At 38.1% G+C, this 12,005-nt stretch overlaps 2 protein-coding genes across 2 annotated transcripts in view; one reads left to right on the top strand and one right to left on the bottom strand.

Moving 5' to 3' along the window:
* LAMA1 (laminin subunit alpha 1) overlaps positions 1 to 8,222 on the top strand; it is a 79,405-nt gene extending 71,183 nt beyond the window's left edge. Inside the window, exons 58-62 of the mRNA XM_005153483.4 lie at positions 1,491 to 1,649; positions 2,816 to 2,969; positions 3,560 to 3,693; positions 4,785 to 5,007; positions 6,776 to 8,222. Coding sequence (XP_005153540.2) covers positions 1,491 to 1,649; positions 2,816 to 2,969; positions 3,560 to 3,693; positions 4,785 to 5,007; positions 6,776 to 6,936 — 831 coding nt within the window. The 3' untranslated portion in view covers positions 6,937 to 8,222. The remainder of the gene's footprint in view (positions 1 to 1,490; positions 1,650 to 2,815; positions 2,970 to 3,559; positions 3,694 to 4,784; positions 5,008 to 6,775) is intronic.
* ARHGAP28 (Rho GTPase activating protein 28) overlaps positions 8,007 to 12,005 on the bottom strand; it is a 77,308-nt gene continuing 73,309 nt past the window's right edge. The window contains exon 15 of the mRNA XM_005153484.3: positions 8,007 to 11,996. Coding sequence (XP_005153541.2) covers positions 11,905 to 11,996 — 92 coding nt within the window. The 3' untranslated portion in view covers positions 8,007 to 11,904. The remainder of the gene's footprint in view (positions 11,997 to 12,005) is intronic.

Here is a 12,005-nt window from a genome sequence, read left to right as displayed (position 1 = left end):
TTCCTTTGTTGGTGCGACATGGAAAAGGTAGGCATTCAGAATTTGGAGGCTGGAGGGGGAGTACTTGGCATAAGACAACTTTGAGGAGAAATTATGGCTGCAGCTTGCAGGTGTCACATAGCATTCAGGGCCTCCTGTACAAAGACTCTGTGTCAGCCTCTATTGACCCAGTTCCTCAGAGCTGCTGACCTGCTGCTGTCTCTGGCTTGCTTCATGAAAAATAACTGATGTGTGCATGAATTTTAAAAGCAATTCTGACCACATTACTTTTCTTTAAGGTGGGTGAGGATGCTAAGCTTGCCTTCCCTTGTCCATATCTGAAGCCTTAACTCTAGGAAGTGGCTTCTGTGGGACAAAGTGATTGATGATGCAAAGCTACCATCTCTCTTAGGTGCCTAAGGAATCAGCATAGTGGTTTTTTGCATTTCATATATAATCAGCAGAAGAAAAAGCAGCAAAAACTTACATAAAGAAAACAGATGTGAACTTCTGTCAGAGAGAGATATCACAGTTAAGCTCTGCTGCCTTTCCTGAAGAAAAGTATGCTCCAGGATTTACAGCTGCATGTTTAAAATTAAATATACTCATGTAAAACTCATACTCACACTATCAGCTTTTTAAGAGATGAACAGATTCCATAAAAGAGCTGACCTACCTTTACTACCCAGGACATAAAAGCATGAGCTTGAGCCTTTTTTTGAGATTAAGGCTGAGTCATACCACTTCACAGCTGGGGGTGATTATTGCCATAGTTCTACAGCCAATTTAAGATAGTATGCATTGCTGCTGAAAGAAGCACTTCTTTCTGTTCTCTGCCATCTGCTTCTATCACCTTGCTTGTACTACTTTATCCCCTTACCAATGCAAACATTCATGAAACCTCATGTTAAATCTGTTCAGGATTCTGAATGCAGCTAAAAGTAGCCAGGAAAGAATAAATGGCTAGCTGACTTAAAATAAAGACCCTCATCTGCATGTGAGTAATTGTTTTAGTGTAAGGAAGGCATAGGGGCATGAAGGAAGGTGGGACAGAACCGGAAAGCTTGTTGGTCATAGCAAATTCAGCACTCCCCATCATAAAATTACAGCATATGAGTGTGTGCTTCAGAGAGGTGAGATGGCTTCGCTGGTGGGCAGCACAATAATTGTAGAAGACCAGCACAGTACTTCCCTCTTCAAACTCATGTACTCGTATCCTAAGGCAATAAACTGATGGCTTTAAATAATGTTTGTTAAAACAGTGAAAAAAACTTATATAGGACAGCATGCAATCGTTGTCAGCCCTTGGGGAGGCAAGGAAGCAGTTCAGCTGCTCAGTTGCATTCTGAAATGGCCTCAGCCTCATCAAGAATTTCAAGAGGATGCCTTAGTACAGCATGTCAAAGCAATCTAGGCATTAAAAATTGTCTTGCTTAGTTCTGTGGCAAATGATGACTAGGTAACAGATTCAGCTTACTGATTTATGTCTGCATGCTCTCATTTTTTTCCAGGTAAAGACAGAATATGTTAAAAGAAAAGGTATAATCATTGTGGATGGACAGGAATTAGTAGCAGTCAGCGCTCTGGGAGATGGTAGCACTTTGGATGTGGAGGGGAAACTCTACGTGGGAGGACTCCCCTTAGACTACGTGCCGAAGAATCTTGGAAATGTAAGAAGTTTTGGGGTGTAGGGGCATCTGATATTTTGCAATACTAGAATGAGTATACTGCATCAAACCCATCTAATTCAATGTCCTGCCTCTGATGGGCATAAAAGAAGTACTTAGGAGAGAAACAACAAAGAAAGTAATAACCCTTTACCAGATAAATCTTTCCAGCTCTCTATGGCTTAGTGATTCTAGCTAGATCTTGTATCCTTGTGTTCTAGTAATAGCCCTTAATAGATTTTTTTTCTCTCAATCTCTCTGTTAAAAATGAACAAAGAATATAAATTCCTATGTTTCATTATATAAAATAAAATATGACCGAAAATCTCAGGCATTTTGGTACCTAAGTCCTACTGCATTCAAATTGGAATTAGGTGCCTTAATTATCTCTGAAAGGATGGGTTTAGCTGTCTGAGATTAAAACATATTTTTCACACATATTTTTAAAGGGTAGGTTTTTGTCACCTTACTCTTTGTGCAGCCCATTATCTCAGGGAGGATTTTGGTTATGATAGCAATGTTTCTTAATTCCTGGGCATACTTTTTTCACCTATGCTTTTTAACTGGGTAATGGAGCTAACAAATATTTTAATGCTTTCAATCAGCAATTTCTGAAAATCATAATAGGGAGAAATTCTAGTGAATCTTTTTCCTGAATAGAATTCTGGTGATGTGTATTTGTAAAATGTACAGAATTTTTATTTACTTGTTAATTTGATGAAGCATGTTTGGAATGCCTTTAATTGTTGGGTGTATCCCTGCTCACTGTGGGGGTGGTGAGGCACTGGAACAGGTTGTCCAAGAAAGTGGTAAATGCTCCATCCCTGCCAGTGTTCAAGGCCAGGTTGGACAGATCCTTTGGTGACATGGTTTAGTGTGAGACGTCCCTACCCATGGCAGGGGGGTTGGAATGAGATGATCTTAAGGTCCTTTCCAACCCTAACTATTGTAGAGAGTGTTTTTAAACAATATTTATTTTAAGACATTATGTACATTTGTAGCCTTATATAAGTATAGGTAATAGTAGAAATTGAATTACGTAAATGTTTTAGATCCTGCTGTGTTTGGTTCAGAGAGTTTTTTTATTTACAGTAACATCAGGTGAATCACTAAGAGAACATTGCAGCAGTTTGTATTACACATTAACTCTTATATTTTAATATGCTTAGGTGACTCACAGTATTCCTGCCTGCATTGGTAACATGACTATTAATAACAAAAGACTGGACAATGAGAGCCCTGTCTCTCTCTTTGCTGTGAATAAGTGCTATGTAACAGTGCAGGATGGTACTTTCTTTGATGGGAGTGGCTTTGTTGCTCTTGGTAAGTGTCATTAAATGAAAACGGTACCTTACTGAATTAATGTTAATGAAAACGTACTCTTTTTAGGTCTTTCTGGAACTGTGTGTATTTAATTGACTCACACAGAGTGCATGCCCTGCATATGCATTTCTGAGTCCCTTTACTGAAGTGCAAAAGTGGTCATTTCTGCAAATGGTTACCTTCCACCAATTAAAGAGCTAATGATTCTAGCATTCAGAAGGAAATCAGTTGTCTCTTTCTTCAGTGAAGTATATCCATGTTCATGATGTTAAGGCCTGTTAAAAGGGCATGGAGACAAGAGAGGCAGGGGACTTTTGAAGTAACATGAATGATTACGTTTGTGCTCTTTACTGTTTATTACAAATGAGATAAAATCTAATCAATCTACATGAATGAAATAAAGCTTATTTGGAAATTTACCTTTTCAAGTATAAAATGTAAATTAAAACTCTGGAAAATGTACTTTCCACAAGGTTGCATCCCACCAAAGTAATTAGCAAGCTTTTTAGGTCTTTTAATGATGACGAATGGATTCTACTTTGTACCGCAGGTTGCAAGTCTTCTATTAAAAGTTCATAACTTCTTTTCAGTTAGAGAAGGTTACAAAGTGCGGTCTGATGTGAACATCACACTGGAGTTTCGTACAACAGCAGTACATGGTGTTCTCCTTGGAGTCAGCAGTGCTAAGGTTGATGCCATTGGCCTGGAGATTGTAAATGGCAAGGTAGGCTGCCCTGTGCTGGCATGCTCATTTGACAAGGCTTGCTTAAAACTGGGAGGCTATAACTGTTTGGTAGCGCTAAATAGACACCAGTGAAATATGGTAGAGGTAAAATGTCTGAACCAAATCCCCACAGAAGTAGTATGGGACAGACTTTCCTTCTCAGTGTTTCTCATCACCTTCATATGATAAAATGTGAGATTAGCAGAAGTCACTGGAACATTTTTTCCTTTTTAATTTGTGTAATTTATGTTGGCCTGTAGCCACTGTGACCTCCTGTACTACACACCTTGGATGTTAGACCAAATATATACCCTCCTTATAGCTTAATACTTTTTCTGCCATAGAGCTACCCTTATCCTTGATAAACACATTGCACATACAAAGCACACTGTTTTGTAATTGCTTCTTCAATATTCATGAGCAATTAACTCACTCTCTATTTCTACTGGCCATTATGTGCCATAGACCATTTAACAATCAATACATAGTTCTCCACTCATCTCCTGCATAAAAAATGTATATTTTATTGCTCTAAGTATTTCCTTTCTCAGAAATGGCTCATTTTTTATTCAGAACTTCCTAGCTAGAGACAATGTTAAATGTCACTGTTTCTGTGGGACATGCTTTTTCAGTTAATATTTACATATTAATCCTCACCACAGAGTTGAGGAAATGTCTAGTGCTTTGAAAAATATATACATGAAGTAAATCAATACTTGTATTGACAATGAGAAGTGCTTTCTGTCTGTTCTTTCTCTTCAATTAGATACAGTGGATGTTCTTTCATATCTGAAGTCTCAGCTTCTGTGAGAAAACTGCTTGGTTTTTATTTGTATGAAACATTGAAGTCTCAAGGGAAGTCTATCCAAGCTGACCCCATGGAACATTGCATGGATAGATTTAAACTTTGATTTTAAATATACTTCAATAAGAGCACACTCTATCCATCAAAGTAAACATTAACTTTGCATAATTACCAAACATCTATTCAGAAGGAAGTCTCTGCACCAGCATGATTGTGCTTTTATCTACGCAAATTAGTTCATGCATTCTTACTTTATATCTTTATTGGCATCTGGTTGTTTATACAGGTTTTATTCCATGTTAACAATGGAGCTGGCAGAATAACAGCTACATATGAACCAAGAGGCACAAATAGTTTGTGTGATGGAAAATGGCACAAGCTTCAAGCAAACAAAAGCAAACATCACATTTCACTGATAATTGATGGGAATTTAGTCCAAACTGATAATCACTATATCCAGTCAACATCTGCAGATACAAATAATCCCATTTATGTTGGAGGCTATCCTGGTAGGTACAACAATATTTCTCTTCCTTTCCCTCCTTCCTGGTCTCGCTCTTGTAAAAATGGCTCTTAATGCAAGCACTCTATCCCAGCTTTCTTTCCTTCTCTCCTCTCTCCTTCTTTCTTCCTCTTCCCCCTCCCCCTCTTCTCTTTTCTCTCCTCCGCTCCTTCTATCTTTCCCTTCTCCTCTTATCTCCTCTTCTCTCCTTCCCTCCTCCACCCCTCATTCATAAAGTTCTTGATTGAGTTATAAATCACAGTTGCCATTTCCTATGTTGTCACTGACATCACAGCATATTATTTGTGTATACTGTCTTTCTGGAGGACTGCATTTATCTATTGAGCTTGTTGGCAAGATCAACTGAACTTGTATCACTTTTCTAAACAAGCCCGCTCCTTAGTTTCTGAGAAGGATTTATTCTACATGGTTTGTCTTCCACACTCTCTCTCAGACTTTACAATGTCCCTGCCCGTGTATGTTGAGGTATGGTACTTTTGCAGTCAATATCAAGGCTTTTCTTCACATTCATCTAAGTAAGATTTCCATAGTGTTGTTCTCTGCTTTATTTTTGCTGATGCTTCAAGTCAGGGGCTGTGCAGGCACAAGTCAAGCTGCTGCAGGTGAACATGTATTTCCTATGTTCTGTGTAAATGCCCTTCTGTCTGTCAATCATACTAGGATGATAAATAAAAAAAATAGTAACACAAAACATATATAACTGAATTACTTTTCAATTATGTTCTGCTACTCATTAGTTGATAATTAGAACAGAGATAATATACTCATCAAGAGGATTGAGTTTTGAACATCATGAGTTTGGCCTTTTTAAAGGCATACTTTTTAATGTGCGCATCAGTACTGAGAGTAAATAGGCTTTGTATGACTTTGAATATCTTCGCTTTTACACATAGCATAAAATGCCCATATCCATTTGTCTCTGAAACATCCATTATGGTTTATCAGTTCAGATATTTCCATTTGTGTGAAAGCAGAGTGATGAAGTTTGAAGAGCAAACTCGGTTTTTAAATATTTGGAAAGATTTAGGGATAATAGCTTAAAATGCTACAGAACTTTCTGTTGGACAAGGTTTTGGTGCTTTATGAAAAATAAATTAATGCTAATTAGGCAGATTTTGATCAATATTTGGTCTTCCTTGAATACCAAAGTGGCCTTATCAGCATCTTGTGAATTTTATTTTTTTATTTTTTTATTTTTTTTAAGTAAGGTATTGTAATACTAATTGTTCTTTCAGTGCTTTGTCTGTAAAGATGAGGGTTCATAGAGAAAGGAGAAATTGTTCAGTTCAGTGAGTACTGCAGAAGCTGAATGAATTGTTTGACAGGTTGTATGGAAGAAGAGTTGGACTATCTCCCAACCTCATGTTTTAGATTGCTGATGGAGTCCATGACTGTGTACGGCTCAGCTGTTTCTTCATATTCTGCCAGTTTCAATTTTAACTTGAAAGATGCCTATGTAGAATGCCTTTCTCCCCTCTTTTTGCCTCTTTTATCTCCCATTTTCCCCTGGGACAAATTATTCCTGCAACCTCTGCCCAGGTTATCCTAGTCCGTGGCTCATGCATGAAGGCAACAGTGACTGTCCGTGGAAGGGTGTTCCAGACACCCAGACATGAATGAAACATGGTGCTACTCAGGCATTGCTTTTATCTCTTGTTGGGGAAGGAGGGGAAGCTGATAAATAATAACCTAAGTCTCTGTATTGTTTCTTTTTACTGGAAATGCAGTCTACATATTTCACATTTGTTTTTCAGCTGATGTGAAGCAAAACTGCCTCACAAGCAAGAGCTCATTCCACGGCTGTTTGAGGAACCTCGTGTTGACCAAGGGCCAACAGGCAGAATTGTTCGACTTCAGCAGAGCTTTTGACCTGCGTGGAGCCTTTCCTCATTCCTGCCCTGGGGCTGAGCACTGAACTGCATCAAAGTCTGTCTGGACTGAGAGAGGGGGGGTTTTGTTGATCTGTGATCTTTCATTCTCATTTCGTAATGAAGAGAAGAATTAGTGAGAGTCTGCAACTCTTTGATTTTCTGGTTGTTTTCCAACTCAGGTCATTTATTTTTTTTAGTCAGAAGCTTTATATCTGCATTTTAACTAAAAGGTTTTAAACAACAAATACCTCTACTACACTGTTAATGGCATTAATTGGGTATTTTGGGATTTTTTATTAATCAGTGTTGATTACTTGACAGTATTTCATTTTATTGTGTGTTGGCCATTTTAGAAAAAGGTAATAATTTTGGAATACATAATAAAAATACAATAAACTGTTCATTATTTTGTGTAGTTCAGTTGTCCGTACATTTCAGTTAGATAGAGACAGAAGTGAAAAGTAGAAGTGGATGTAGTCCAGCAGAGGGTGCAGGAGACTAAAGCATAATTTTGAAAGTTTATGATTCATAGTCTAGTTAATAGACTATTCTGATTTATCCTTTCTGTGGTAGCTCCAGTCCAATTTACTTCTGCCTTTAATATCCAGTGCTTCCGACTCCCATTATAGCCACATTGTCTAGAAGGATTATGGTCCTGTTTATGCTTTCATGTAATCAGTGGCATGACAAGCAACAACTCCACAGCACAGAGATGTATATGAAATATTGTGTTGGTGAAGAAATTATTTGGGTCTCGTTTGGGAACAAATACGTGTTTTGGAAATGAGAACTAATGCATCTCTCCTGGGAAACAGTATTTCTTACAGGATACAGGAAAGCATCTTTTCTTAATTCTTAATTCACAATGTATTCCATGCTAGTTTGGAAAATACTGGTTCAAATGAAAGCAGTTTGTCGCTGATTCCAATGAGGCAGGATTCCAACCAGCATAATTTTGTACCTCCACTTGAGCAAGAATGACAGAAAGTAGTCCTTGATGTAGCTAGCTATTCAGGTGCTGTAACAGTGGAGTTGCTTTTAAGACAGATTCACCACTGCTTTTAGCAATTCATGTCGCCTGCTTCTATCCAAAACCGACGTGTTTAGATTTGAAGAGCTTTCTTTGTTGGTATTGTTTTTATTTTTGACATGGATACAATACAATGGACACATTCTGCTGTACAAATACACTTATTGTGGGTTTACTTCAACAACACATAACATGAGGTTTGTAAGGGAAACGTACATACAAACATTTTGCTTTGATTAGTGGCATCGTATTATTTTCCAGAGAAGACGCACATTGATGCAAAGCCATTGAAAAATAAAAATTGAAACACAGTATGTATTTTGTCTATGAATCTCAAGATCTGATCTCATAAGGTTCATATTACAAGCAGTAATTGAGGCAACATGTTTTGGATAAAATTTCATCCATATCCTTGAAATATGTCTTTCTTTGTGGTTTCCAAATCTTGTCTCATAGAAGGAGAAACATTTTATCAATGTATAGGTCTAGTGGAGTGGTGAACTTAATAATAGAAAGTTTTGGAATAGTAAACCTCTATGCCAAAAGATTTTTCCTGGAAAATGTAGAGTGAGGTAGTTAATATTATACACAGACACAGACACATTTGCACACACGCAGACATTCTAATGACATTAGCTGCATAAACAGGTTAGAGCATTCCAGTCTTTTTCCAACACCTACTCCTTGCAATACATTCTCTCTCTCTCTCTCTCTCTGTTGATATGCAAAATGCTGTCTTTGCAGAACCATGGAGTACATAAGTGGTTGAGGCATCTTTGGAGTTTGCCGAAAAAGTTTCTCCCTGCTTGCTACCACTTTCTTATTAATATGCATGTATGTTGCTTTTTGTTGGATGACAATCCTATTATAACTTTGTTTTGACTTCAACTGCTGTTAAGAGGAACAAAATTCCCACTGCCTCCACTAGCATTTTGAAACTATAAGGCCTAAACTTGAGACCTCATATTCAGAAGTATCACAGAGATTGTTCAGTTTGTCCGTGATATATTAAATCAAGTTAGTGTACCACAACAACACAAAACAACTTAATGTGTAACAGTATTAACCACAGTACACATGGGTCATTAGGTCCATTTGTATCAAAAGAGAATTTTGCCATTCTGTATCAAAGACAGCAGGTACTTGACCGTGCCGTATTATTCAGGGCATTGTACGTAGAATCTAGTTCACCTGCTAATATGCATGTCTTATAAAGTTATAGGCAATTTTAGTATAAAACAAATGTTCACGGGATGGATTCCATGACATCAGATTTGGCTTTCCTAAGTTGCAAAGTGATAAAAGGTGGAAGTCTTCCAAGAGCCCCTTGTATCCCTTACAGCATACAGTGAGATCTACTTCAGAAATAATTCTGAAGTCCTAATTTCAGGGTCCAGAACATGCTGAGCAAGTTATGGTGTGAACACATGGGTGCATTGTACTTTCTGTTGCATGGCCATTGCGAACATGGAGTGAAGTGAGTGGGCAAGACTGAGGAGGTCAATGTATCTGTCTGAAAGTATTGTAGGAGGTTCTCATTTGCTATGACACTTCAAATTCCTTAGTTAATGTTTAGGCTTTCTGTATCATCACAGAAGCTCTTTTGTTGGCTATAGATACAATTATGCTTAGCATTTATATGATACTTGTCATATTCAAAGCACTTTCCACATAAAGTCCCTTTTCTGAGTTTGTCCTTATTGGGTGTATGTCTATAACTTCTGATCTGCTCAGGGAATGGTTTGGGTGCATACAAGAGCAGAATTTAACTAATTCTCATTTTATCTTTATAAGGAAAGTACTAGTCCCATTTTACACCTAAGAGTAAAGGACAGCACAGTAGAAAGAGTTCTTCATTTCCCCAGAGGCAACTAATGGGAATCTAGAACAAAGCACTTGACAAAACCTTTATGCTTAGTTCTATGAGCAAACCACATGTCTCTCATATACTTGAAATAAATAGTTGTCAAAATAAGCAGTGTATTTTATAATGCCACTGCCCCAGTCTTTTCCTGGCTGCAGATATGCCTCCATTAGTGTTAAGGGAAAAAAAAAAGAAAAAAGTAAGCTAAAATTACAGTATTTTAAAGAAAATGAAATTACAATGTTGCAAAATTTTGTATTTTTTTATCTCAGGAAGGTAGGGAAGAAAGATGGGATCTGCCCTCTGTAGACATTATTGTTGCTAGTAAAATTACTGATTCAGTGTTGTTTTCTCACACTGAACACTAACAGTGAAAGTTATCTACTGGAGAATGCTTTGAACCAGAAGTAGCATTTCTAGAATGTGCAAGCCTTCGTTGCACAGCTTCAGCAGATCATCACAAGTTTTGGGCTTTCTCTTCAGGACAGTGTACTTTATGTTCATCTGGAGGACCTGGTTCAGAATGGTTTTACATTGTTAGCTGGTAAACAGAGCTCTAGTTTCTGCCTCGTTTGTGTTCAGGTGAGGAGCAAAACCCACTGCTAAGACTCAGTTCATTGTGCAATACCGTCACCCAGTGACAGAGACACTGCAGTGCAGTTGAAGGCATTAGTTCCCATTTTCTGCATAAGACAAAGATGAAGAAAATACTTGCTGTTTTCCAGAGGTTTGTGATTTCCTTACTCAACAAACATGTTTCAGTTCTGTAAAAGTATAATCCAGAACAAAAGGGTTAGGGGAAGAATAGTGCTCACCCTTGTGACTAGCTACAGACTAGCCATACTGTCTTACATTTGCTGTGCTTCATTCCCAATGCAGTTGTGGCACACTGTTCTTTTGCCAGCCTATGTGTTTTCATAAACTACATGCCATCTGTAAAAGGAGCTGCTATTTGCTATGTATTTGTAAAACCCCCAGTACAACTGGGCCTAGTTTGGCTGTAGTTTTAAAGCCCCAATGTGTAAATGTTAAATGAGGATGTTAAATCCCTCTGCTTATTGGAAGCTTTTTCTTCTCTATGCCATATTTTACAAGATCCAGACAAAGATCCCTCATTTCAATGCAGCTGAGTAGTATAAAAGTTGCTTACATATTAAAGCTAAAATAAACAAAAGAAAAATAATTAGGTTACAAATTAAAAAACTATAATGTTTAACAAAAAAGGTGATGGCTGTAAGTGGTGCCATTAACACATAACATATTATTATGGCATTACACAGGCTTAAATTTGAGAGTATCAAGTAAAAGATAGAGCCAGGGGAATATGCCCCTTCTCATCCAGCATTTGTCTCCCAAACCTTCTGTATGTGACAGGGGAAGGAAGGAGAAAATGGTTTGTGGCGCTACAATTGCACACAGTAATGTGATCCAGACAGACAGTTTTGGAAGACTGGTAGTAATATATACAGTGGTACATGGTGAACACACATGGAGCTGTATAGCTGTTTATACAGTACTTGTTCCTCCTGCTTCCCTCCTCCCCCAGCATCAGGTATTCATGAGAACTGACTGAGAGACATAAATATTGCAATAATGCACACTGTACAGGTTTACTTTCAGTAGAAAGGTTTGATTTTGTCACACAGCCATGTGTTGGCACTGCTGCAGGTCGAGCTCCTCTCTTTGATGCTTGACAGATACCTTCTTCTCTTCAACATCTCTCTGACACTTCTGTGTTACACTGTGGTCTATAGTGTTTCATACATCCTTGGATGCTACTGGATTCTCTCACAAAATTCAAGTTCTAACGTCAGATCAGGAAACGAACAACTCCGGCTGTTTTCTGTGCACCGTACCTTGGTCTGTCCTTAATTCCTGGGTTAACTGGCACAAATGTAATCCGTATGAAAGTGTAACTGATACGATACTTTGTGATGGCCCAGAAGTTGGAGTGATAATGCTCATACCAAAAATGGTGACCATCAGTTGGACAGTATGGTAGGAAGGAATGATGTCCTGTAGCTACCATTTTGTTTTGTCTCTGGCAAGAGCTTCTTAAAATGACAGGCATCACTCTTGCCCATTTGGCTTTTGTCCAGTACACCACAGCCTTCTGCTTCAGCTTGCTTTTGGTTTTATCACCCATTCTGCCTGAGGATTTGCACGGTAAACATCTAACATGTATGCGTCAGGATCCAAACAGTGTTGACCTGAAATGG

The sequence above is a fragment of the Melopsittacus undulatus genome, chromosome 1 (assembly GCF_012275295.1).
Source record: "Melopsittacus undulatus isolate bMelUnd1 chromosome 1, bMelUnd1.mat.Z, whole genome shotgun sequence".
Taxonomy (NCBI): Eukaryota; Metazoa; Chordata; class Aves; order Psittaciformes; family Psittaculidae; genus Melopsittacus; species Melopsittacus undulatus.
This window is presented reverse-complemented; position numbering and strand designations above follow the sequence as displayed.